This window comes from Microtus pennsylvanicus, chromosome 12, assembly GCF_037038515.1.
Source record: "Microtus pennsylvanicus isolate mMicPen1 chromosome 12, mMicPen1.hap1, whole genome shotgun sequence".
Taxonomy (NCBI): domain Eukaryota; kingdom Metazoa; phylum Chordata; class Mammalia; order Rodentia; family Cricetidae; genus Microtus; species Microtus pennsylvanicus.
Window position 1 is genome coordinate 93,202,853 of NC_134590.1, and position 27,444 is coordinate 93,230,296.

Sequence of the window (27,444 nt, forward strand, 5' to 3'; positions counted from 1 at the left end):
GGTCATTTTCTTCTGCTTCTTCTGTGTTAGAGTTTTCACACCTTCCTGTTGTAGGATCACTAGGTTCTTTGGTGTCCTATTGGTCTTTATGTTGTTGGATGTATTCTTATACTGCCATCTGCCCATCTCTTTCTGCAGTGGGTGCCTTGTTTCAGGGGGGGTCCCTCCTCCTTCAGTTGGTGAAGGTGAGGCCTGTGTCTTAGGTGATTGCTCTTCCTCCGGGTGCAGGTGGCTCCATGCCTCTAGTGGATGCTGACAAGGCTCTCTGGGGGTAATTTCTCAAGGGGCATTCTGGGCCAAGGCTCCAGTCTTTACAGATGTTGTGGGGGATGGTAGTTTGTTTATGCTGTTCAGAGTTTCTGGGGCTTGGTGGGTGCTGGTGGGGGAATGGGATGTTCCTTCCCAGGCAAGGCTCTAGAGAGCTGGGCCCTCCAAGTGGGGAACCCAGATGCTTATCGCTCCAGGAGCAGTCTAGGCCAAGGCTCCGGTTCCTTTATTCCATTTCTTAAACTGTTTATCTCCTTGAACATAGGACTTAGCTACATTCTACTTTCTAGTGCTCCTTTTGCCTCAAATTGTACATTTTTAATTTTCTTTCTAGTTTCTTGTCATTGTAAATCTTCATTAGAATAGAAACTAGTAGCCACACAACAGAGTCTCTACCAGGATTTTTTTTTTGATATTTCCTCTGCCAACAGAATTAATCTAAAAACTCTTCAATTAAGCCTCAGGCAGACTTTTCAGACAAGAGCAAAGAGCAGCTACTTTCTTCACCACAAGAATTTCACAAACATGATCACTAGACAACATACTAAAACATACTAAAATTATTCTCATCTGAAATCTCTTGAGCCAGTATTATCAGGGCATTATATTGAAGCCTGCTATCCCAGTAATTGGAGGTGGAGGCAGGAAAGTCATGGCTTCAGGGCCAGCCAGAACTTCTTGAGCCTATTTTAAAAACCAAGCCCCCAAAACAATGATTAACCACAAAGAGAAAGGGCTCAGTGAATATTATGGCATGGCACAGCAGGTAAAATGGTTTATAGCCGAGACAGATGGATGTTGTTTGGTCCTGAGGATCCACATGGTAGAAGGAGAGGAGTAGGCCCCACAGCCCATCATAACTTTTGAGCTGTAATATGCATATGCATGCACAGACGAGAATAAACTAATAATTTAATCCATAAATTAAATCTAAAATAAAAAAGGAAAGAGAGACTGTTCAGCAGTTTAGTGCCTCTTGCAGAAAACACTGTGTGGGTTCCAGGACCCACATGGTGGCTCACATATGTAACTCTAAAGAACCAGGGATGACTTTCTCATGTTGCCTAATGATCTTATTTGCAGACAAAAATAGGAAGATGATCATGTTTATGTAGAAGTATGCCTAAAGGAGAGCCTGGTGGCAGGAGACACTCATGTGAAAGACCTCACTCTCCTCCTCTCATACCTGGATTCTACTTCCACCAGCTGTCTCTGAAGCCAGGTCGCAGGGTGCCCAGCCCATACTGGCTGCATCTCAGGTGGAGCAAGGCTCTGAGCTTGAATCCCAGTACCTTTGTAAAGATGATCACCTTTGTGACTGTTTGTGTAATTATGCACTGTAAGGATTTTTTTAAATCACATTTTACTTCTTTTCTGTGTATCTGCAGGCAGGTGCACATAATGCCACAGTGCATAGGTGGCAGTCAGAGGACAACCTGAGGTGCAAAGTTAGGTCACTGGTGTTGGCAGCAGGCCACATTATTGGCTAGTCCGTCTTGCTGACTCTAACTGTACACAGGATTGTATGTTTGTGGTATATAGTTTATGTGTAGAGCACATGAGGTGTCAGCATTGCTGCCTTTTTTGCATGTGTGTGTTTGGAGAAGTCTTCATGTAATGTGGGAGTGTCTTCTATCTATCTATTGCTTTCATTGGTTAATTAATAAAGAAAACTGCTTGGCCTGATAGGACATAAAATTAGGTAGGCGGAGTAGGCAAACAGAATGCTGGGAAGAAGGGAAGTGAGACAGACACCATAGCTCTCCTCTCCAAGATGGACGCAGGTTAAGATCTTTCCCCGTAAGCCACCACCTCGTGGTGCTACACAGATTATTAGAAATGGGTAAATCAAGATGTGAGAATTAGCCAGTAAGAGGCTAGAAGCTAAAGGATACAGTTTCCATGTAATTTTTTCGGGTAAAGCTAGCTGGTGGTTGGGAGCTGGGAGGTGGGAAGCAGCCCATCGCAGCCCGCCACTCATATCACTACATTCATGGGTGTTCGTTTGTGGGAGTTGGGTGTGGCAAAGGTGTTGTGAATGCATCAGGTTACCCGTGCGTATCTCTTGTGTGCCAAGGTTGGCCTGACACTGACAGACTTGGCCAAAGTAATCAAGTCCAGCCCACCCACCTGGGTTTCACTCCCTGCTGCTGGTCCCTCCTTTGATGTGGCTCAGCTCAAAATGTCCCTGCCTGCACCAGCCCCACCCACTTTAATGAATGCCCCACTGGATTCTGTTCCAATTTTCCTTTAAGTTTCCCCAAACTTTAACCCTCATCCAAGTCTCTAGCACCACCCAGCCTCTGTCCCCGCACCCACAGTAGCACCCCAACACTCTGGCCCCTCTCTGATTCCAACCCTACCAAGCCCATCAACCTCCCTGATTCTATAGTAAATACTTGTCAGCAAAGGGAATTCTAATAGGCATTTGGGCAATTTCCCATGTGACTTGCTTGTGCGTTTTTACATGCCCAGTCAAATCACAAATACATCACGTCCATTTGATAATAGATTGCTGCTGCTTATGCTCTAATTTATGACTTGGCAGGTCAGAGAACACCCAGATCACGATGGACAGGCAGCTCAGGTTGCATGATATGATGGCAGGGCACTGTCAAGTGTTCAAGTTTCCACTCAGACTGAATAGCAGGCCAACAGCTGTCTCTGAAATGGTGGTAGAACTCTGCTCCAAGATCACAGAGGTCTCTTCTTTGGACCAGCAAAGGCACCTAAGAGAATTGCTACCTACCACTGACACTTGAATCCCATTAGTTGTGGTAGAGAAGCAGATACAGCAGCTGGGACCAATTGAAAACCTGCTGTTCCCAGCCCCCCACAAAGATAGCAATTTTCTAAGTCACTTGTTGTATGGGCCGAAATAACACACCCAAGAAAGGAATGTGCTGTCTCCAGAATCCAAACAGGCCCACTAAATGTTGTGTTTCTTTCTTGGTGGTGGAATTGGACGGATGCTGTAACTTGTCCTTCACATTAGAATGAACATCTCTGCATGTCACATAGCACTGGATTCCTATGAATTTTCAGTAAGAGAGAAGGACATTGAATTTTGGTTAATGTCCCATCCTCTGATGCACATATATGTTATCAATGAGTTTGTGGTTACTATCTCCTGTATAATGTAATCAATACAGTACAGTAATGTGATATTTTGCCAAAGATACATCAGGCTATAGAGCGTCCATTGACTCTCTGGTCATTTCTGGCTATTATCCTGAAAATAAATCCATTCCAAAGATTTAAGCACTTGTGATATAATACCTATAGGAGACAATTTCGTGGGAAAAATAAGTTTAAAGGCAATGAACAATCAATGTGATACAATAATGACTGTTTTGGTCAGAGTTCAAATACCTGTAGTTATTTTTGACTCTCAGGATAATATGCGATGACAGTCTAATGACATCTTTCCTTCTGTAGTTTTACGTAGATTGGCTAGTGCACAATTAGATGTTAAACATTTTGATTTTACTGATAATGCCCTGGAAATAACTTCTCAATTCATGAGGCCAGGAGGGAATTGGTAAAGGAAGTTAACTTTCTACAGGCTCTCTTAAGTAATCATCAAGAGGGTGAGTGTTGAGAATTGTACCTGGGTCCCTGGGTAAAGCAGTCATCTTTCCAGATTTGTTTTTTTGCGGTTTTGGACACAGGATTTTCTATATACCTATGGCCATTCAGGAGCTCAATATCTGGGCCAGACTAGTCTCAAACTCCCTTCAACTCGGCCCAGAGGGAGTGGGATGCATCATCCAGAGAGATTCACCTGCCAATCTCTCCCAAGGGTTGGGTTTACAAGCATGTAGCACTACACCAAGATGAATTTTTTTTAATGACTTATCTCTGAACAAGACAATGAGAGGATAAGGTTTAAAGAGAAAGCATCTTTTTTTGAACATTAATATTTCTAGGAATTTTTCAATAAATTAATTTCAATAGGTAAATCTCATCCCATTTTCTTAATATTTTGATTAACTACTTAGCTTTGTAAGTTTCCTCTTTTAAAAAAATTAACTGTGGCTGGGTTATAGTGGCACATGTCCTTAGTTCCCAAACATGAGAGGCAGAGGCAGAGGCAGGCAGAGCTCTGTAAGTTCAAGGTCAGCATGGCCTACAGAATGAGTTTCAGGAGAGCCGGAGCTACACTGTGAAACCCAGTCTCAAAAATAAAAAAAAAGGTATGCAAACAGCAGTGCCATGATGTGAATGTGCCAATCAGAGGACAGCTTATAGGTGTCTATTGCCTACTTCCTCTATGTAAGAACTAGAGAAAACAAACTGATGCAGTCAAGTTTGGCAGTAAGTGCCCTAAAGTGGTGAGTGAATTTGCTGACCCTTATTTCAGTTTCAAAACTATGTATATGCTAATGTATGGGTGTGCATAAAACCTAAGTGTAGTAATCGGAGAAAATTTTGTATGAGTAATATGGGTCTCTCAGAGAATGAACTCAGGTCATCAATCTTAGCAGCAACCATGTTTACCCACTGATAAAATTTCCTGGCATTTGTTTTAGAGAAAATGTAAAGAACAAGTAGTTAGTTCTCAGAATAAAGTAACATAATCTAAAACTAATGGAGAATACCACAAGTACCATTTTAATTTGCAAATTGATTTTATTCTTCAAATTATTCTGTTTCCATACTGTTGGAATACAGTATGCTGAAAAACTTTACCACGTTGACTATATCCATAGGGTTTCTCTCCAGAATGACTTCTTTCATGTATTAAAGATGACTTTTATATGAAAAGGGTTTACCACATTGTTGCCGTGCATAAAATTGCTTTCATGTATTTGAAGATGACTTTTCCATGCAAAGGTTTCACGACGTTGATTACATTCAGAGGGTTCCTCTCCAATATGATTTCTTTATGAATGAAAAGACACTTCTGTGCAAAGGCTTTACCACATGCATTACATCCATAGGGTTTCTCTGGTATGACTTCTTTCATGCCTGTGAAGATGACTTTTATATGCAAACACTTTACCACACTGATTACATCCATAGGGTTTCTCTCCACTATGGCTTCTTTCATGCCTGTGAAGGTCACTTTTACATGCAAAGGCTTTACCACATTGATTACATCCATATGGTTTCTCTCCAGTATGACTTCTTTTATGCCTGTGAAGATGACTTTTACGTGAAAAGGCTTTACCACATTGATTACATTCATTGGGTTTCTCACCAGTGTGACTTCTTTCATGATTACGAAGATCACTGATACATGGAAAGGCTTTACCACATTGATTACATACATAGGGTTTTTCTCCCGTATGACTTCTTTCATGCCGTTGAAGAACACTTTTATATGCAAAGGCTTTACCACATTGCTTACATCCATAGGGTCTCTCCCCAGTATGACTTCTTTCATGTATATGAAGATGACTTTTACGTGAAAAGGCTTTACCACACTGATCACATTCATGAAGTTTCTCTCCAGTATGACTTCTTTTGTGCCCATGATGAGTTTTATAAACAAAGACTTTAACACTTTGATTACATCCAGAACATTTCTCTCCAATATGAAGAGTACTCTTCTCTGAAAAGGCTTTTCCACATTGATTACATTCTCCAGTATGAGTTCTCTCATGTTTTAGAAGACAACTGGGATGTGCCATGGCTTTATCACAGTGAGGACATTCATGCCTTTTTTCTCTAATATTAGTTCTGTGTATTTGATGAAGACTATGACATGGAAAGGCTTTATCACTTTGATTATATTCATAGGGTCTTACTACCAAGTGAGGTTTTTTGTGTACTGTTAAGGAGTAGTCACATATAAATGTTTTATCGTGTTTCTTACATTCATAAATATCCTCTTCCTCAGTGGTTGTTTTGTGTCTCTGAAAATACCTGTGATGGTTGAAGTCTTTTGTACAAGGCCCACATTTATCACTTCTTTTTTGTATGTGAATGTTTTCACTTCTTTGAAGACAACTGGAAGAAATCAGAGTTTTACCACACTGATTGCATACATAACATTTTCCTGTAGTGCTAGTAACATTACATGTACAAAGTAATCTGGTAAAGGCACACGAATTTTCATATTCCTTGTACTCATAAGGCTTTTCTCCAATGTGAGGGTGTAAATTTGTATCACAGTCATCATGTCTTCTCATAGTAGGAACTACTATACAGCTTTTAAATGTCCTGGGAGAAACAGAGGTGCATTGCTTCTTTCCATATTCCTTATGTTCGCATGACTTGTGTCCAGGGTGACAGATGATACAACTATTAAAGGAAGAATAAAAAAATAAAAGGTTTCCACATTATGTTCACATAGTTTAAATTGTTGAGACTCATAGAGATGTGCTATATATATGGGGATTCAGGTTTCTTTACTATGACTCTGTATCTCTCAGAAATTGCTCCTCTATTAAACTATGGTAAGTCATAACTAGTTAAGGAACCCCAAAGAAGGAGAAATCACACACAATAATATCACTTGCAACAAAAACTAAAATGACAAGAACTAACAATCACTGGCCATTAATATTCCTTAATATAAATGGACTCAACTCACCTATAAAAAGACAGGCTAGGGGTGGGGTGGGAGGGGGGTAAGGGGAGATGGGGAGAGAAAAGTGAGAAGGGGAGGATGGGGAGAACTTGGGGAAACGGGATGATTGGGATAAAAGAAGGTTGGATAGGGGAGCAGGGAAGCACATCTTAATTAAGGGAGCCATCTTAGGGTTGGCAAGAGACTTGGACCTAGAGGGGCTCCCAGGTGCCCAAGGTGAGGTCCCCAGTTAGTTCCTGGGGCAGCTGAGGATAGGGAACCTGAAATGATTCTATCCTATAGCCATACTGATGAATATCTTGCATATCACCATAGAACCTTCATCTAGCGATGGATGGAGATAGAGACAGAGACCCACACTGGAACACTGGACCGAGCTCCCAAGGTCCCAATGAGGAGCAGAAGGAGGGAGAACATGAGCAAAGAAGTCAGGACCACAAGGGGTGCACCCACCCACGGAGACAGTGGGGCTGATCTATTGGGAGCTCACCAAGGCCAGCTGGACTGTGACTGAAAAAGCATGGGATAAAACCGGACTCTCTGAATATGGCGGACAATGAGGGCTGATGAGAAGCCAAGGACAATGGCAAGGGGTTTTGATCCTACTTCATGTTCTGGCTTTGTGGGAGCCTAGCCAGTTTGGATGTTCACCTTTGTAGACCAGGATAGAGGGGGTAGGACTTTGGACTTTCCACAGGGCAGGGAACCCTGACTGCTCTTCAGACAGGAGAGGGAAGGGGAGAGGAGTGGGGGGAGGGGGAGAGGAGTGGAGGGAGGGGGGAGGAGTGGGAGGCTGGGAGGAGGCAGAAATTTTTTTTCAATAAAAAAATTAAAAAATTAGAAAAAAAAGACAGGCTAACAGACTGGATACAAAAACAGAATTCATCCTTCTCTTGCATACAGCCAACACACTTCAACCTTAAAGACAGATATCACCTCAGACGAAAGGGTTGGGAAAAATTTTCCAATAAAATGGACCTAAGTAACAAGCTGGTGTAGCTATCCTAATATCTAACAAAATAGATTTAAAACTAAGATCAATCTAAAGAGAAAAAGAAGGACATTCCATATTAGTCATAGGAAAAATCCATCAAGAGGAAATCCTAATACTGAACATCTATGCCTCAAACACAAGGGCACCCTCATATGTAACAGAAATATTACTAAAGCTTAACTCACACATTAAGCCACACACACTAATAGTTGGAGACCCCAACACCCCCTCTCACCATAGGACAGGTCTGACAAACAGAAACTTAATAGAGAAATAAGAGAACTAACAGATGTTATGACTCAAATGGACTTGACAGACATTTAGAGAATATTCCATCCAAACATAAAAGAGTATACCTTTTTCTTGGCACCCCACAGAACCTGTTCAAAAGGTGACCACATACTCAGTAACAAAACAAACCTCAACAGATACAAAAGAATTGGAATAACCCCATATATTATGCCAGATCATGATGGCTTAAAGTTAGAATTTAACAGCAACATTAACACATGGAAATTGAATAATGCTCAAGTGAATTACCAATGGGTCAAGAAAGAAATAAAGGAAGAAATTAAAGACTTCCTAAGATTCAGTGAAAATGACCAAACAACATAACTAAACTTATGGGACACAATGAAAGTGGTGTTAATAGCACTGAATGTCTACATAAAGAAGCTAGAAAAGGGCTGGAGAGATGGCTCAGTGGTTAAGAGCATTGCCTGCTCTTCCCAAGGTCCTGAGTTCAATTCCCGGCAACCACATGGTGGCTCACAACCATCTGTAATGATGTCTGGTGCCCTCTTCTAACATGCAAACATACACACAGACAGAATATTGTATACATAATAAATAAATAAATAAACAAATAAGCTAGAAAAATCCAACACCAATGAGTTAAGATAACACCTGAAAACTCTAGAGCAAAAAGAAGCAAACTCACCCAAGGGGGCTAAATGGCAGGAAATAATCAAATTGATTAAAATTGATTACAATCAAAACAAAGAAAACAACACAAAGATTAAAAGAGACAAAGAGTTGATTCTTTGAGAAAAATCAGCAAAATAGACAAACCTTTATCCAAACTAACAAAAAGGCAGAGAAAGGACATGCAAATTAATAAAATCGGAAATAAAAAGGGGACATAACAACAGACATGGAGGAAATACAGAGAATCATCAGGATACTTCAAAAACCTGTACTCCATAAAATTGGAAAACTTATAAGAAATGGACAATTTTCTGGACAAATATCACTTACCAAAATTAAATCAAGACCAGATAAACAAAGTAAATAGACCAATAACTGCTAAGAAAATAGAAACAGATATCAAAAGACTCCCAACCAAAAAAAGACCAGGACCCGATGGTTTCAGCACAGAATTCTGCAATATTTTCAGAGAAGAACTAATACCAATTCTCCTCAAATTATTCCACACAATAGAAACAGAAAGAACATTACCAAACTCTTTTTATGAGGTACAGTTACCCTGATACCCAGACCATATAAAGACACTATTAAGAAAGAGAATTACACACAAATCTCACTCATGAACATTGATGCAAAAATACTCAATAAAATGCTAGCAAACCGAATTCAAAAACACATCAGAAAAATCATCCACCACAACCAAGTAACCTTCATCCCAGAGATACAGGGGTGGTCCATTATACAGAAATCTGTCAATGTAATCTACCATATAAATAACCTGAAAGAAAAGAACCACATAATCATCTCATTAAATGCTGAAAAAGCCTTCAACACAACTTAATACCCTTCATAATAAAAAGTCTTGGAGGGAGCAGGGATACAAGGAACATACCTAAACATAATAAAGGCAATATACAGTAAGTCAACAGTTGACATCAAACTAAAAGGAGAGAAACTCAAAGAGATCCCACTGAAATCAGAAACAAGACAAAGTTGTCCACTCTCTCCAATTAACTCAAAACAGTAATTGAAGTTCTAGCTAGAGCAATAAGACAACAAAAGGAGATCAAGGGGATACAAATCAGAAAAGAAGAAGTCAGACTCTCACTATGTGCAGATGATATGATAGTATCAAAAATTCCACCAGCGAACTCCTACAACTCAGAAACACCTTTAGTAATGTAGCAGAATACAAGATTAACTCAAAAAATCAGTAGCCCTCCTTTATACAGATGATAAATGGGCCAAGAAAGAAATAAGAGAAACATCACCCTTCAAAATAGGCACAAATACATAAAATACCTTGGGGTAATGCTAACTAAACAAGAGAAAGATCTGTATGACAAGAATTTTAACTCTTTGAAGAAAGAAATTGAAGAAGACACCAAAAAATGGAATGATCTCCCATGCTCTTGGATAGATAGGATTAGCATAGTAAAAATGGCAATCTTACGAAAAGCAATCTACAGTTTCAATGCTTTGCCCATCAAAATCACAGCAAAATTCTCCACAGACCTTGAAAGAACAATACTCAACTTCATACGGAAAAACAAAAACCCAGGATAGCCAAGACAATCCTGTACAACAAAAGAACTTCTGGAGGCATCACAATCATGGACCTTAAACTCTACTACAGAGCTACAGTAATGAAAATGGTATTGGCATAAGAAGAGACAGGAGGACCAAGGGAATCCAATTGAAGACCCGGTTATCAATCCACACCACACCTGATTTTCAACAAAAAAGCTAAAAGTATAATAAAAAGATATAATATAATCTTAATTATATATGTACTTTAATAATTAAATATATTAATTTTAATAATAAAATTAAAGCATATTCAAGAAACAGGGCTGGCATAACTGGATATCAACATGTAGAAGAATGAATATAGATCCATATCTATCACCATGCGCAAAACTCAAGTCCAAATGGATCAAAGACCTCAACATAAAACCAACCACACTGAACCTGATAGAAGAGAAAGTGGAAAGTACACTTGAATGCATCGGCACTAAATATAACACCAGTAGGACACTGAGAGAAACAATTAATAAATGGGATGGCCTGAATCTGAGAAGCTTCTATAAAGCAAAGGACACTGTCAACACAAGAAAAGAGCAGCCTACAGATTGGGAAAATGTAGTAATAGGAGCGGCGGGGCTGCATCCCAGGCACCCAGTCGACCACATGGCTAGCTTTACTCGAAATAATTACACGGAAACTGTATTCTTTTAAACACCGCTTGGCCCATTTCTATCTAGCCTCTTCTAGACTAGCTCTCGCACCTAGACTAGCCCATTTCTAATAATCTGCTGTAGCCCACGAGCTGGCTTACCAGGAATGATCTTAACCTGCGTCTCTCTGGAGTGGGAAAATCATGGTGACTCTCTGACTCAGCTTCTTTCTCCCAGCCTTCCGTTCTGTTTACTTCACCCACCTAAGGGTGGGCCTATCAAATGGGCCTAGCAGTTTCTTTATTGCTTAACCAATGAAATCAACAGATTGATATATGACACTCCCACATCACTTCCCCTTTTTCTGTTTAAACAACAAAAAAAAGAAGGCTTTAACTTTAACATAGCAAAATTACATATAGCAAAACAGTTATCAAGCAAGAATTACAGTTACAATATTTATATCTATTTTATCTTTTATCATAACAATGGAAAACTATAACTACCTATCCATTCTTCAACTCCGTCAAAGACTCCAGAAGGATATAATATTACCTAAGTAAACAAGAAATCCAAAGCTCTAGAAATGACAGAGACATCTCGCTGCCTGGACAGTCACCCAAAGTTCCTCTGTACTGTTGGGGCATCCATCTTCAGCCTACAAGCCCATAGTATCCAGCAGACATTTCCATGAAGCAGGCAATTTAAAGACAGTTCAGTCACTATCTGCTGTGTCCTGCAGAATGTCTCGCAGACTCTTTCATGAGTCAGGAACCCGGAAAGACCATCTCACCTTTAGGCAAGTTCTGCAGTCCTCTCTCTGCGGGTTCTTTGTGTCCAGTTTATGTATCAGTCCAGGCAAGAGCAGTTTCTTGCCCAAATAGCTATCAAACTCCATAAGGATCCTCTTCAATGCCCATCTTCTTCTTGAAGTAGATTGGTGCTGCCAGGAGCAGAGTGTCTCATTGTCATGAAAAATCCGAAGTTATTAAAACATTTAAAATGCCATATTCTGCATTCTTTGAAAGATATGAAGAATGCCTATTTAACTGAAATATATCTCTATATATCTAGAAAATCTAAGTAACATGACTACAAACTTGACTATTATTTATGATTATCCATTAACCTATATTTCTTAATTATACATTATATTTTAAAAATGAACTACACAATCACAACACCTTATTCAAGATCAGAAATACATATACATATAACAAAATTGACCTTAAAATCCATACCAATGCAAATTATTCATACCTATATCATTTCCCCCTTTAAATGTAAAAGAACATCTATAAACAATATTTTGGGAATATGGGCGCAGTTTTTTCTCTCCAAACTGCTTCCTGCTGAATGGGGGCACTGTTAATCAAATCGTTTAGGGTGTAACCTGTGTGTCAGGTTCATCTCAGTTGGCAGTTGAGTGAAGTAATTTTCTGAAGATGTTCAGAGCAACTTTTCAGGAGGTCGTGGTCTATCATACCAAATTGGGATAGATGCAATCCACAGGGTCTGGTCCTCTGTGAAAACAAAAGAAGACCTGCTCCAAAGCATCATATCCTTAGACCCAAATTCTGAAATCATACCCTCATGATATCCGTTTTCGTTCCACTTGGCAGCCCACATAATGAAATGTCTCTCTGTACTTAGCTCCTTCACAGTCAAAAATTTTAAAGAAAACACAATGTACATAATCCAAACTCTGTGAATTTTCCATTTTTACGTGGCTTATTTTTGTTTATTTCTCTTAATCTCTTAAGTATCTGTACTCTGTCTCTTTAAAGACTTTACCTTTTTTTTTAAACCATTAATTTTATTTTCTATATTTTTTTCTCTCTCAAGCCTACGTACATTCATCCAAAACTGTGATCCATAGAGGTCTTTTATGTCTGAATATGTCGTATTGTGAATCTGTAACATTTTTTACTATCCAGGAGCATTTCTTAAAATGTTAAGTAGTTCTTAAAAATTTAAGTTGCACCATGTACAGGTAATATGGTACCGCCTGTGTCCTGCCCAGTTGAAACCTTAACTGCGCTGTTTTTACGGTAATTACGGTAGTTCCTGCCTGAGACCAGCACAGTTCATCATGGAGGAGCCAAGCAGCTCCTGCCTCAGAGCCATTTGGTGTCCATGAGCCACACACAGTTCCAGGCACACAGCAGTCCACATTGCCATCAACCAAGCCGTAGCACATTACTCCAAATGCTCCATTCAAAAGCTCTATCTCCCGCAAGAGCCAGACAGAGATTGCACTGGCAGCACAGTCCTAAGAAGCCGTACTTTAAAATGACGCAGCTTTTTTTGTGCTGCTGTTGCCGAATCAAAAAATCTATCTACAGCACGCCACCAACAAACAGCAAAAATCTGTGTTAAACTCTCTCACCCTTATTTTTAAGCCTTCTCAGGTTTTACGTGGAGTTCATTAGCACGTTGGGTGCCACTCTGTAGTAATAGGAGCGGCGGGGCTGCGTCCCAGGCACCCAGCCGCCCACATGGGTAGGTCCAGAAGGCAGAATTATATGCCATTCTTATGGTGCTAAGGGATTTTAAAGAACCTCTTAATATAGTTACAGATTCACAATATGCAGAAAGAGTTATCTTGTATATTGAAACCGCTGAATTTATACCAGATGACACAGAGTTGACTTCATTGTTTATCCAGGTACAAGACATAATCAGGAACAGGCTTTGTCCAATGTACATAACACACATCCGGTCCCATACAGGTCTGCTTGGTCCTCTAGCCCAAGGCAATGCTGAGATTGATCAATTATTGATTGGAAGTGTGTTGCAGGCCTCAGAATTTCATAAGAAGCATCATGTCAATAGTAAAGGCCTAAAGAAAGAATTTTCCATTACTTGGCAACAAGCTAAGGACATTATAAAGAGATGTCCTACTTGTTCTTTCTATAATCAAACACGGTTGCCAGCAGGGAGTAACCCAAAGGGTACTAAGAGAAATAAAATCTGGCAGATGGATGTGTTCCACTTTATGGAATTTGGTAAATTAAAATATGTACACCACACCATAGACACGTATTCAGGTTTTCAATGGGCTACTGCCCTGAGCTCAGAAAAGGCTGATTCAGTAATCACACATTTATTGGAAGTTATGGCCATCATGGGTATACCTGCACATATAAAGACAGATAATGGTCCAGCATATGTATCTAAGAAAATGAAATGCTTTTTTGATTATTATAATATAAAACACATTACAGGTATACCAAATAATCCTACAGGTCAGGCAGTTATAGAAAGATCAAATCGTACTATAAAGGATATGCTGAACAAACAGAAAGGGACCGAAAATACCCCCAGAAATAGATTACATAATGCTTTATTAACCTTGAATTTTCTTAACGCTAATGAGAAAGGAACGACAGCAGCAGAGAGACATTGGATAATGGAAAAGTCTGCTGAACTAAATCATCCGATTTATTTCAAAGATGTGCTGACCTCTCAATGGAAGCCAGGAGATGTGCTACGTTGGGGAAGGGGTTTTGCTCTTGTTCCCACAGGAGAAGAAAAATTGTGGATACCATCAAAATTAATAAAGTTTCAATTTGAAGAGGAGAAACCTCTTGGAAAGGAGAAATGACAACTTATCCACAATGATGATATTCATACAGGTGGTAAGAAAAACATATAGAATGGGGGCAGGGTTCTGTTCTTATCTCCACAGGAAAACACTCATCTTTGAAAAATTCAAGGGACCCTGGATATTTGGATACTGACAGATGGAAAAATACCTGCCCAATAGAAAATATCAAGAAAACTGAAAGGGTTGTGTAAGTAATATTAAACCATATTTCTAAATTTATAAAGCTGGTTTTGAAGTTGGACTCTGGCTCAGTCCCTCTCCAATTCCAAGCCTGTTAGTAAGAGAAAAACCCAGAGTTTCTGGAGTTTCTGTCTCATGTCAAGAGCCATGATATGGGACAGAAAGAAATATGAGTTTAGAAAACATCTTTGCTTTTCTTCATATCTATCATACTTTTCATTGAACATATCTATCATGCCTTTCAGTGAATATGTATATATATGTCTATATGATTAATGTTTAAGTTTTTCACAATGAACAAGGAGTTTTTCCTGAAGTGACATTTGAAGTTTCCAGGAAGAAGATGGGGCCCCATAACAACAACTCCACCTGGTTGATATGACGTCATGATACTGATAGCGCTACTACAAGACCTGCTCTGGGTACCAGCTGCACAAGACAGTTCCAACTTGGTTAGCTGAAATGATGCACATCTTATACAACATTTTTGCCAGACCTGCACAAAATATTCAGAGACTATTGGCAATTTTAAAAGACATTGATCTTGAAATTTAACCATCATTTTACTTTCACAGGATCCCCCAGAAAGAACGTCGCCCCTATGACAGCTGGAAGTAATTCTAGAGGACGACATCCCCTCTCCCAGTAAAGTTTGCCCTTGGGTTTAGGGACATCATTTAGGGGTTGATTATAATTAGTATACGATTGAGGGTTGGGGGAGGAATTTTATAAGCTCAGGGATCTTTTTGAAAAAAAAAAGAGGGATGATGGGATAATAGATTTGTAATTGTGAGTTACTGTTTTTAGACAAATATATTGGTATAGATTCTTGTATATTGATACAAAGTTAAATTATATTGACTATTGTATGCATGCATGTTTCTACCTCTGTTTAAAACATTTTTTATGTATTGACATATATTGTATTGATATATATATATATATTGTATATATTTACCATATTGCAGTGTACATTTCTACCTCTGATTAAGATACTTATATAATGTTTGTGTATTGATATATATTTACCTACTGCAATGTATATTTGTACATTGTTTATTTTTGGAGGTCATTGTCCTCATTTGTTTCACAGTAGTTTATTTTCTTAGTCTTTAAGTTAGATAGATATTGAGAATTATATAGATTAATAGTCATCTAAGTTTGTCATTTATAATTAGACTAATCAGGTTCTCTAGATATATAGAGATTATACTCAGTATAGATAGATAATCTTCAACTTCTTCAAAGAGCTGTAGAAAATGGCCTTTAATATAACTCAGAGTTTTGTGGTAGTGAGACACAATTGCTCCTGGCAACACCACTCTATTCCCGAGAGAATGTTGAGCACCAAAGACACTCCACCTGGAGCCTTTCTTTTTAGCAGAACTGGCCTTTGGGCAAAGAAATGCCCATACCTCAACCACTGACAGAGATACAGAGCATGCATCAATGGATAAAACAGGACTGTCATATCCTGCCAAGACAGGGTAAGATAGTTTTGAAAAGTTGCTTGCCTTTGAAAATGGTATGTCAGTTATGTTAGGCCTTAGCCAAAGTTGGTTGCTTCAACGCTGCTAACGCAACTTTGGGTGATTTCCCAGGTAGCTTAGTTGTCTCTGTGATTTGTTGCATGTTTTGGAAGTTGTTTTACTGAACTTCCTAATTACCCAGGTAACATTATTTCCCTTCTCAGATCTTTGATGGGGTTGAAGACTATATAAATGTAGTTACTTTCTCTCATGACTTGGCCAAGTTATTTATTATACAAGACCTAAGCTAGTTAGAATAGGATATTTGTACTTATTGTATATAATTTCATAGTAGGTTTAGAACTCTCTTATTTAAACAAAATGGGGAGGTGTTGCGGGAGGTCCTCCCGCTCCTCCAACCTATAGCTGCTGAGATACCAGCCCATTGGGGCGTGGTCTTTCTCCCTTTAAAAAAGCGGCCACTTCCCTCCTCGCTCTCTCTTACTTCCTGCTCCGCTTTAGCGACTAGAGTCCCTTTCTGATTTCGCAGAGGGCTGTTGTCTTGGACGGTGATCTGTAAGTTTTTTCCCCTTTAAATAAATGCCACCCTATTAATCATAATCCCAAATTGGTGTGGCATTGTTTGTGACTTACGCCTTCAGGAAAAGATCGTCATCAACCCCACATCAGACAGAGGACTGATCTCCAAAATAAACAAAGAATTCAAGAAACTTGATATAAAAAAAACAAATAACCCAGTAAAAAATGGGGTTCAGACCTAAAGAGAGAACTCTCAACAGATGAATCTCAAAGGGCTGAAAGACATTTAAGGAACTGCTGAACATCCTTAGCCATCAGAGAAATGCAAATCAAAATAACTTTAAGATTCCATCTAATATCTGTCAAAATGGCCAAGATCAAAAATACTGATGACAGCTTATGCTGGAGACAATGTGGAATAAGGGGAATGCTCATCCATTGCTGGTAGGAATGCAAACTTGTACAGCCACTTTGGAAATTGGTATTGTGGTTTTTCAGAAAATTGGAAATCAATCTACCTCAAGACCTAGCTAAAAAAAACTCTTGGGTATATACCCAAAGGATGCTCAGTTACACCACAAGGACACCTGCTCAACCATGCTCACAGCAGCATTATTCATTATGGCCAGAATTGGAAACAACCTAGATGACCCTCAACTTAAGAATGAATATAGAAAATGAGGTACATTTATACAATGGAGTATTAATCAGGCATAAAAAACAATGACATCATGAAATTTGCAGACAAATGGATGGCCCTGGAGGAAAAAAATCATCTTGAGTCACATAATGAGACCCAGAAAGACAAACATGGTATGCACTCACTCATAAGTGGATACTGTATCGAAAGCAAAAGACAAGCAGACTACAATCCAGAAAAGGTAGGTAACAAGGAGGACCCTAAGAGGGACACATTGATCGCTCAGAAGGGGAAGTAGATCTCCTGGGTAAACTGGAGGTGTGGTGGTAGAGGGGAGGGTGAGAACATAAGGGAGCAGAATGGTCGAGCTGGGAGAGCGACAGAAAGGGCGAGCAATGAATGAGATATCTAGATAGAGAGAGCCACTATGGGATTAGGGAGAAACCTGGTGCTAGGGAAATTCCCAGATATCCATGAGGATGACCCCAGCTAAGTCTCCTACCAATGATGGAGAGGGTGCCCGAACTGGTCTTTTCCTGTAATCAGATTGATGACTGCTCTAATTGTCATCATAGAACCTTCATCCAGCAACTGATGAGAGCAAAGGTGGAGATCCACAGCTAAGCACTGCCCCAAGCTCTGAAAATTGAGTCAAAGAGGGGGAAGAGGGATTATTTGAGCAAGGGGTGTCAAGATTATGATGGAAAAACCCACAGAGACAGCTGACTCAAGCTCGTAGGAGCTCACAGACTCTGGACCAACAACTGTGGAGCCTACACGGGACTAAGATAGGCCCTTTTCATGTGGGTGATATTTGTATGCCTTAGTCTGTTTGTGGGGCCCCTAGCAGTGGGACCAACATCTATCCCTGGTGCATGAGCTGGCTTTTTGGAGCCCATTCCCTATTTTGGGATGCTTTCCTCAGCTTTGATGCAGAGGGGAGGGGCTTGGTCCTGCCTCAACTCCATGTGGCAGACTTTGCTGACTTCCCATGGGAGGCCTTACCCTTTTTAGAGGTGTGGATGGCAGTGAGTGGGAGGAAATGAGGAGGAAGCATGAGGAGGGGAGGGGGAACTGTGGTTGGTATGTAAAATGAATAGAAATCTTTTAAAAAGTAAAAATAATGTGACATCTTGTTTCTTAAAGGATTGCTTTGCAAACACTGATTTGATACCTGACAGTGGAATGCATGGTGTTGTGAGAATTTAATAATCACCACGAAGCTGTGATTATTTACACAGCTGCTTTTCATTAAAACTTCAGGGTTCATTAACATTTCTTCAGAGGTACAAATGTGTCAGCTTGCACATAAAAATTACCTTCCATGTCTTCTAGAACTTTGACAACGTTCTTCAATATTGTGTCCTTCCCATTTGTACCCTAAAATACAGTACATAATATAATATATTACTGGAAATATGGCACAATTAAAATCACTATCTTTGGTGAACATTAGAACAATGTCTGATTTATTCACCAGATTCTTCCTCTTTCACATTCAGAATCACAGATCTCCAAGATTTGTCTTCTTAGTTTAAAAAGTGACAGAAAGCTCACATTCCTACCTACAGCAGTGAGGTTCCAGTAGGTTTCCAGCATCACATCTTTGTAGAGACTCTTCTGGGAAGGATCCAGCAAAGCCCACTCTTCATGAGTGAAGTTCACATGCACATCCTCATAGGTCACTGCATCCTAAAATGTCCCATATAAAGACATAATACAAATGTTGAGACTGCTTTGTAAAAGTACACCTCAAAGTACAAATATATTGAGAATATATTTGCAAAATTCTGTGTATGCAATATATTTCATGAAATGGATTACAGAATTTCAAATGTAGTCACCAATTCATTTTAGAACAAAACAGAAAAAAAGGATAACTTCCATTTCTGTGCCCACCAAATAGAACATGGCATTGCAGGAGAAATGTCTACTTATATATGAAGACATGCAAACAGAGTAACACTTTTCAGTATACATCCGCAAAATTTTATCAAAATTATTAACTTCAAAAAAGGTGTGGTAATACACATAATCCTACATATCAAGGGTAGCTGGAGACTGTTCTTTTGTTTCCCAGCTGCCTAGACCTGAATAATCACACAGAAACTATATTAATAACAACACTGTTTGGTCAATAACTAAGACATATTCCTAGCTAGCTCGTACATCTAAAATTAACCCATTTCTTTTTTTTTATTGAGAAAAGGAGAAAAAAAACCCAAGTTTCCACCTCCTCCCAGCCTCCCATTTCCCTCCCCCTCCTCCCACCCTTCTCCCCCTCCCCCCACTCCTTTCCCCTCCCTCTCCAGTCCAAAGAGCAGTCAGGGTTTTCTGCCCTGTGGTAAGTTCTAGGTCCTCCCCCCTCCGTCCATATCTAGGAAGGTGAACATCCAAACTGGCTAGGCTCCCACAAAGCCAGCACATTACGTAGGATCAAAACCCCGTGCCATTGTCCTTTGCCTCTCATCAGCCCTCATTGTTCGCCATGTTCACAGAGTTCAGTTTTAGAGGTCCCCAGTTAGTTCCTTGGGCAGCTGAGGATAGGGAACCTGAAATGACCCTAGCCTATAGCAATACTGACGAATATCTTGCATATCATCATAGAACCTTCATCTGGTGATGGATGGAGATAGAGACAGAGACCCACACTGGAGCACTGGACTGAGCTCCCAAGGTCCCAGTGAGGAGCAGAAGGAGGGAGAAGATGAGCAAAGAAGTCGGGACCACGAGGGGTGCACCCACCCACTGAGACAGTGGGGCTGATCTATTGGGAGCTCACCAAGGCCAGCTGGACTGTGACTGAAAAAACCCATTTCTTTCAACCTGTGTATCATCATGAAGCTGTGGTCTACAGTTCCGGGGGTGTCTCTCTTACTCCACCTACTGTCTATATCTCTGTTCAAATTTCCTTCCTGGCTTTATTCTGCCCTGCCATAGGCTAAAGACGCTTTTTTTTTATTAACCAGTGGTAATAAAATATATTCATAGTACACAGAGGGGAAACCCACATCACCTCCCCTTTCCTGTCTGATTAAAAATGAAAGTTTTAACTTTAACATAGTAAAACTACATATACAAAGAAGTTATCAAGCAAGAATTATAGTTGTAATATTTAGTTCATTTACATTAAAAATACTCTATCATCTATCATATTTCCTAAAATTCTCTATCTAATTTATCCTTTATCATAACTAAGGAAAACTATAATTATAACTGTGCTGTCTTCAACTTTATCAATGACCTCACAAGGATATAATATTACCTAAGTAAACAGGAAGTGCACTGTAAGCAACTTCCAATAATCTAGAATTGACAGAGACATCTTGCTGCCTGGACAGTCACCCAAAGTTCTTCCTTAATGTTAGGGCATCCATATTTAGCTGACAGGCCCATAGTATCTGGCAGACTTTTCCATGAAGCAGGAAATTTGAAGATCTGTTCTGTCCTGTACTGGCAAAGTTCATCAGTGGCTTTCTTCAAGTAGAAGCACTCTGCTCACAAATCCATTTAAAAACTCTTTAGTGGGAGCTTTCAAAAAAGCCAGAACCAGTACAAACCAGAAAGCTATCTCTTAAAGAAGCCACACTGCTTGCAGTCAGCAAACAAAGCTTATCAGAAAAAAATAGGTGACTACCAAGAATCCTCGCTTGGCTCCCATTTTTGTGAGTCTAGAAGCCCTCCTTTTTCCTTAAGCTATTTTTAGGTCTTATGTGGATCCATGACCCCGACAGTGGGTGCCAATTTGTAACTGGAGAATGCTTGTTTGTTTCCTGGCCACCCAGACCTGCATAATCACACAGAAAATATATTATTTACAACACTGTTTGGTCAATAGGTTAGGTATATTCCTAGCTCTTCCATCTTAAATTAACTCATTTCTACTGATCTGTGTATTACCACAAGGCTGTGGCTTACTGGTAAGGTTCCAAGGGAATCTTTCTCCTTTGGTAGCTACATGGTGCCTCTCTACATCTCTGTTTGGATTTCTCACTTGGCCTTATTCTGCCCTGCCATAAAGCAAAGTAGCTTCCTTATTAACCAATGGCAATAAAAGATAGCCACAGCATAAGAGGGGAATCCCACATCACTCAGGAAGCAGACACGGGGTAAACTGTGATTTCCAAGCAAGTTTGGTGTTATTAAGATTTCTAGGACAGCCAAAGGTACACAGTATGATAATGCCTTACAAAATAAACAGAGAAACAAAAATTAGAAAGCACTTAAGGGCTCCCTCGAAATTCCTCCATAGCCTTAAACATTCATTCCAATTCTGTACTTGTCTATAATAAATTGGAATGACTCCTTTTAAACCATAAAGCTAATACTTCCTAGAAAGGCAAGCATTTTAATAAGTTACTGACTGACAGATCAAAGACTTCTCAAAAACATTAGTAAAATAAATGTTGATCCTAAAACAATAAAAAAAAAGCAACTAAAAGGATGGAGTATATAATGATGGGTCTACAGACAAGATCACCTGCTGATTTTGAAGAGGGCCTAGGTCAGTTCTCAGCACTTGCTGCAGGCACACAACTTTTCCTTTCATGTGTGAAGTGCATGGGCATAAGCCCTAGCACAGAAAGAAAAACCAAAATAACTAATGTGGACTCGCTGTTCATCCAATGCATCCATAGGCATATAAAATGTAGGAGATGCTCCTCAAACAAAAATTAACCAAAAGAGATGGGGTAGGACACTACATATTGACCAAAGTGAAATCTGCTGCGATAATGTTTCAATTTCTAACATCTATTCCCCAACCACAAGGGCACCCACATTTGTAAAAATAAACACTACTACAGCTTAAATCTAATATTGGCCTTCACACAGTGGAGACTTCAATACCCCATGCTCATCCACCTGCAGGTCACCAAACAAAAACTAAACAGAGAAACCCTGGAGCTAACAGACATTATAAACCACATGGACCTAAAGCGATATTCACAGAACATTTCACCAAAACACAGAAAAATACACCTTCATCTGAGCAGTGTTAACAGAGCCCCCAGACCGTAGTACAACTGACTCCATGATGAAAGTCCCACTCAGGCTGTAAAACTCAGCACATAGACAGCACCACTTTCCAAAAACAAGAGTCCCAATCCATCAATGCCCCCCAGTTATGTGGAAAATCTCTAAATGTACTAAACTTGCATTTTACCTTCTGCAGTTCCACTTCTGACTAACTGTTCTTGTTAACTGAACTATGTCAACCCAGAACATGACTTTTGTGCTTAAAAGCTCATTCTGAAAGAAGTATGGGGCTACACTGGGATCCTATAGTGGCAGGCCAGCTACTAAAAACATTCTATTGGCTTAAAGCCATGTCCTAGCAGTGTTCTATGGTACATATGGACATTTCTGGAGATCCTACTGAGTTCCCAAAGGTCTCAGAGTTCCTGGGAAGGAGGAGGAGTGCAATGATCAGGGGAATCCTAGTCGGGGGAAAACCTGAGATATTCCAGGTCCTAAGTTGTCTTTGTTAGGATTTTCTTGCTGTGGAGAAGCACCATGAGCACAGCAACTCTTATAAAGGAAAACATTTAATTGAGGCCTGCCTATAATTCAGAAGATTAATCCATTAACATAATGGCAAGAAGCAGGATGGCATCCACTCAGACATGGTGCTAGAAAAAATGCTGAAGTTCTAGGTCTTGATCCTCAAGCATTAGCAGGGGGAAACACACAGATGTCAAAGCCCACCTTCACAGTGATACACTTTCTTCAACAAGGTAGCATCACTTCACATGGCTACACCTCCTAATATTGCCACTCCCTTTGGGCTAGCATTCAAAAACATGAGTCTATGGGGGCCTTCCTTTTCAAGTCACCATATTCAATTTTCTGACCCCCACAGGCTGGTAGCTATACCATAATGCAAAAAAGCATTCAGTCAAATTTCAGACATCCCCACAGTGCATAATAGTCTCAAACTTGTTTAAAAAGCCAAAGCTCAAAGAATCTCTTCTGAAATCTCTTAACTGTAATCTCCTGAAAAATAAAAATAAAAAAACCAAATCACATACTTCTAGCATACAATGAAAAACACAATAAACTTTATCCTTCCAAACCATAGGGAAAGGAGCAGTGAGGAAATACTAGACCAAAGCAGGACACAAAACTGGTGGAGCAAACTCCAAACTCTACACCTCCAATTGGATATAAAATGTACATCAGATCTTCAACAATGGCTGGTTTACAGAGCTAAAACTTCTCAATTAATATCTAAAGCTTTAGAGAAAGATTGATATTTTCATTTTACACACAGGCCTCAGAGTTCTGACCAGTTAAAACTAATGAACCGGCCATAAAAAATTGAAAAAATAAAAGAAACCTTTAACAAAACTCTCATTAGAATCTACCAAAGAATGTCCTTCCTGTCCTTCCTTTGCTTTTCTTCTGCCAGCTCTATCCCACAAGGAGGAATTTACCTCCCTACATGAGATTATATTTGAAAAGCATCCCAGGCTCAGAAACTAAGAGCTTTTATTGGTTAATGAATAAAGAAACTGGCTTGGCCTAATAGGGCAGAATAGAGCTAGGTGGGGAAAACTAAACTGAATGCTGGGAGAAAGAAGGCAGAGTCAGAGAGAAGCCATGTGGCCCAGCCAGAGACAGATGCCAGAACTTTACTGGGTAAGCCACAGCCACATGGGGATATACAGATTAATGGAGATGGGTTAATTTAAGATATGAGTTAGCCAGAAATACACTTAGGCTATTGGCCAAACAGTATTGCAATAATATGGTTTCTGTGTGATTATCTCAGGGATGAGCAGCCAGGAACAAACAAGCGACCTCCTACAACACACAGGTATTCACTCTATTACTCACCATTATTATTAGTGTGAGTAAGCTCACACTAATCTATTTCCCCTTTTTTAGTATAATAAAGTGTTATTTATTTAGGGGTAGACTCATAGACCACAGTCCTTTGCTTGACCAGAGAACAGCAACCAAATCCAGCAGCCAAAAGAGAGAAGGAGCATGCATTTTACAGTATAAGAGGCCACACCCAAGTGGACAGGTAACTTAAAGGCTCTGGCTGAAGGATTTCCTACAGCAAGCTCCAGAAAGATGTTTTTTAAAAAACTTCATTATACAAGTATGGGTACTTTGCCTGTATGTATGTCTGTCCTCCGTGTCTGTAAAGGGCCTTGAACTCAGAAGAAGATTATTGGAGCCCCTGTAATGGGAATTACAGACAAGTGATGGCTGCCATGTGAATGCTGGGAATTGAACCCCAATACTCTGGAAGAACAACCAGTGCTTTTAACTGCAGAGCCATCTCTACAATCCTGGTAGAAGTAAGTTTTCAGAACAGCCTGCTGCAAAATGCTTAGACCTAACTTTGCCTCCCAAGTTCCTGAGAATAAAAATACAGTATTAAGTATCTGAAAAAAAGGCTGGAGAGATGGTTCACTGTGTTCAGAGCTCTGGCTGTTCATACAGGGGACCAAATTTCAGTTCCTTCCATCCACAGGGCAAGTCAAAACTGTCTCTAATTACAGTCCCAGAGGACCTGAAATCCTCTTCTATGTTCTTCAGGGCATTGCATGCACATGGTGCACAAACATATACAAAGGAAAAAAATCCCCATTCACATAAATAAAATTTCAGATCATAAAAAGAGAAACGCAGTATCACTTCTGTATCTGTGGTGCAAGAGCACACATCCCAGCTCATCAGAAAGCCTGCCTAAGCTACAGAAAGAATGCTAGGCCTACCTGCCCCACATTTTAAATACTTGGTTACCATGTTCGTGTGAACTGAGCGGGAGGGGCAGGGAGACATGTGCATACCCCGGTGCTTGTGGAGGTTAAAAGACAATGTTGTGAATTCTCTCCTTACAGACTTTTTGTTGGCTTTGTGGATGAATTCAGATGATCATATGTTTCATATGCCCACAAATACCTTTGCTATGGAACAATCTCTTTGGGCCAATCCCATCCAATTTAAGGTGCCCAGTTTTATCTGTTGTTTGGTTTTGTTGAGATAGTACCACACTATGTATTCCTGCTAGCCTAAATCTCACCATTAGACCAGATAGCTTTTGGGCAGCTCCATTGTGGTAGCCCATGTCCAATTATGAACCACATTTTACTTGGCTTGGGTTTGACTACACTTCCCAAACTGGTGAGGGAAGGTCTGTTAGAGGTCCTCTGGGAGGAGGGCCTGAGACTCAACATTTCTGTCTACCCAACTGTACATGGCCTTAGATGTGGTATTTGTGCAGGAGGAGGCAACTGGCTCTAGGTGCTGTGACACAAATAAATGTGTTAATTAAAAACAAAACAAGCTGCTGGCTATATATAAAGAAAAGAACTTACATGATTAATTTGACACTGTGTTACTCTGATTCAAAGGTGGCCACAAGCAAAACCTGACCTGAAAGGGTGGTATCATGATGCTGGTACCCACTGTCTTGAAATCTTAGAGTCATGAAAGCTTTTCCAAGGTTGAATTCTGGAAGATGCCAGGATTAGAGGCATGTTTGCAAAACTATAACCCTAAGTATTGGAGTTGGACAGTGTCAAAATTAAATCCAGACCCTGGTTGAAATGATTAAGACAGATCTTAGTATGCTATTGACATAGGGAAAGGCATCCACTGGGACTAATCTTGGCCTGAAACTGCAGAGGTGACTGCCTAGGGGAATTCAGGGCATTATGTGAGCAGAAACTATGTGAACGGGTGGTCACCAGAAGATGGGCTGGCTGTCCTCAAACTGGATCTTCCTTCCCAGTTCCTGAGGGCTGGGGACTCTCCCTTTGTTTTCCAGGACCTACATGGTGGAAAGGTAGAGCTGACTCCTATAGGTTCTTATCTGAGATCCACAAGGGACAATGACACGGGCATGTCAGTCTCCATACAAGTCAGTAAACAAATAATTGTCATTTAAAAATTAAAATGTATCTAGATTCTCAAAGAAAGCCACCGGTCCCCTCTAACTTGGCAAGTATCCTGTCTCAGTTTCCTTCCCTACATTACCCCTACCCCATCTTACACTTCAGCTTGTGTGCTCCACACCCCCCCACCTCTACCTCACAATTTAGCCTGACAATCATCGGTGTCATTCGAGGCACCCAGTTCCTGACATAGGCACTCAAGAAAACAGAAATCCAGTTCATCAGTAACATGTAGCGATTTTGGTGGAACACTCCTATCAGAGACCATTGTGTTTATATCACCATAGGTAGTATAAATATATTATTTTTCCTGGTGAAATACTCTTTAGATATATTTAAATTTTTGGTGAGTCAAACCAAAGTAGTATGGCAGAATATTACATGATCAAGTATTTCATTATTAATTTTGAATTTGCACAGTAACATGAGAGAGAAATTTGTGTTTATTGCCTTCTGCCTCAGAATTGATCTGCAATCCCAGTATTTGGAGGCGGAGACAGGGAGACTAAGCTCAAATAAATCTAGGCTACATAGATGCAACAGCTTGTGGACAGCTTGGGCTACAGAGATATTTCAAAGTGTATTTCTGAGAGATAAGGGGTCTTTTAAAAAGATAATAGTGTACCAGTGATTTGGCTTGGCAGATACAAGTGCTTGGCATGCCATTCCGAGCCAGAGGACACGAATTTTGAACCCAGTATGCAGGTGAAGATGGAAGGAGAGAAGTGCTTCAGAAATCCGTGCTCCATAGTGCCTCTGACGGTGCTAGAACCAGGGGGAAAGCTCAATGCTACAAGATCTAGCAGCCCTCCTGCCTCAGCCTCCCCAGCTCCTGGGATGAGATGCATGCATCAGGAGACTTCTGGTTCAAAAGAATTATGCACCAGAGACTTGAAAACAGTCACTCACCACCGAGAACTCTCTGCTGCAGAATGGAAACTGCTCAGATCTACCAGTTCCTTGGAAAGTTTCGGGATTTCTGTAGAATGCCAATGCTGACCATTCAGTCTCCTTAGAAGATAGCTCTTCCAATCCCTACTCCTTAAAGTCCCCTTCCTTCATAAGGTCTGTACTGGGCAAGTGATCTCAGTGCCCTGCTTATGCGTCAATACAACCTTAATTAAGCCAAACACACTTTGCTCAGTTACATGCAGCATGACAGTAGTGACTGTGAGGAGGGGAAGGGGGGG

The 27,444-nt window shown here is 40.1% G+C and overlaps 1 protein-coding gene across 2 annotated transcripts in view; it reads right to left on the reverse strand.

Moving 5' to 3' along the window:
* Positions 1–6,339: 6,339 nt before the first annotated feature.
* The window catches only part of LOC142832301 (zinc finger protein 431-like), a 29,033-nt gene continuing 7,928 nt past the window's right edge, over positions 6,340–27,444 (reverse strand). The window contains exons 2-4 of one of the 2 annotated variants that reach the window (XM_075942698.1): positions 18,912–19,034; positions 18,662–18,722; positions 6,340–6,516 (exon numbers count right to left, since the gene is read on the reverse strand). In XM_075942698.1, the coding sequence (XP_075798813.1) occupies positions 6,416–6,516; positions 18,662–18,722; positions 18,912–19,034 (285 nt within the window). In that variant the 3' untranslated portion in view covers positions 6,340–6,415. Of the gene's footprint in view, positions 6,517–18,657; positions 18,723–18,907; positions 19,035–27,444 lie in introns of those variants that run through there. The other variant, XM_075942699.1, reaches the window with a different exon arrangement.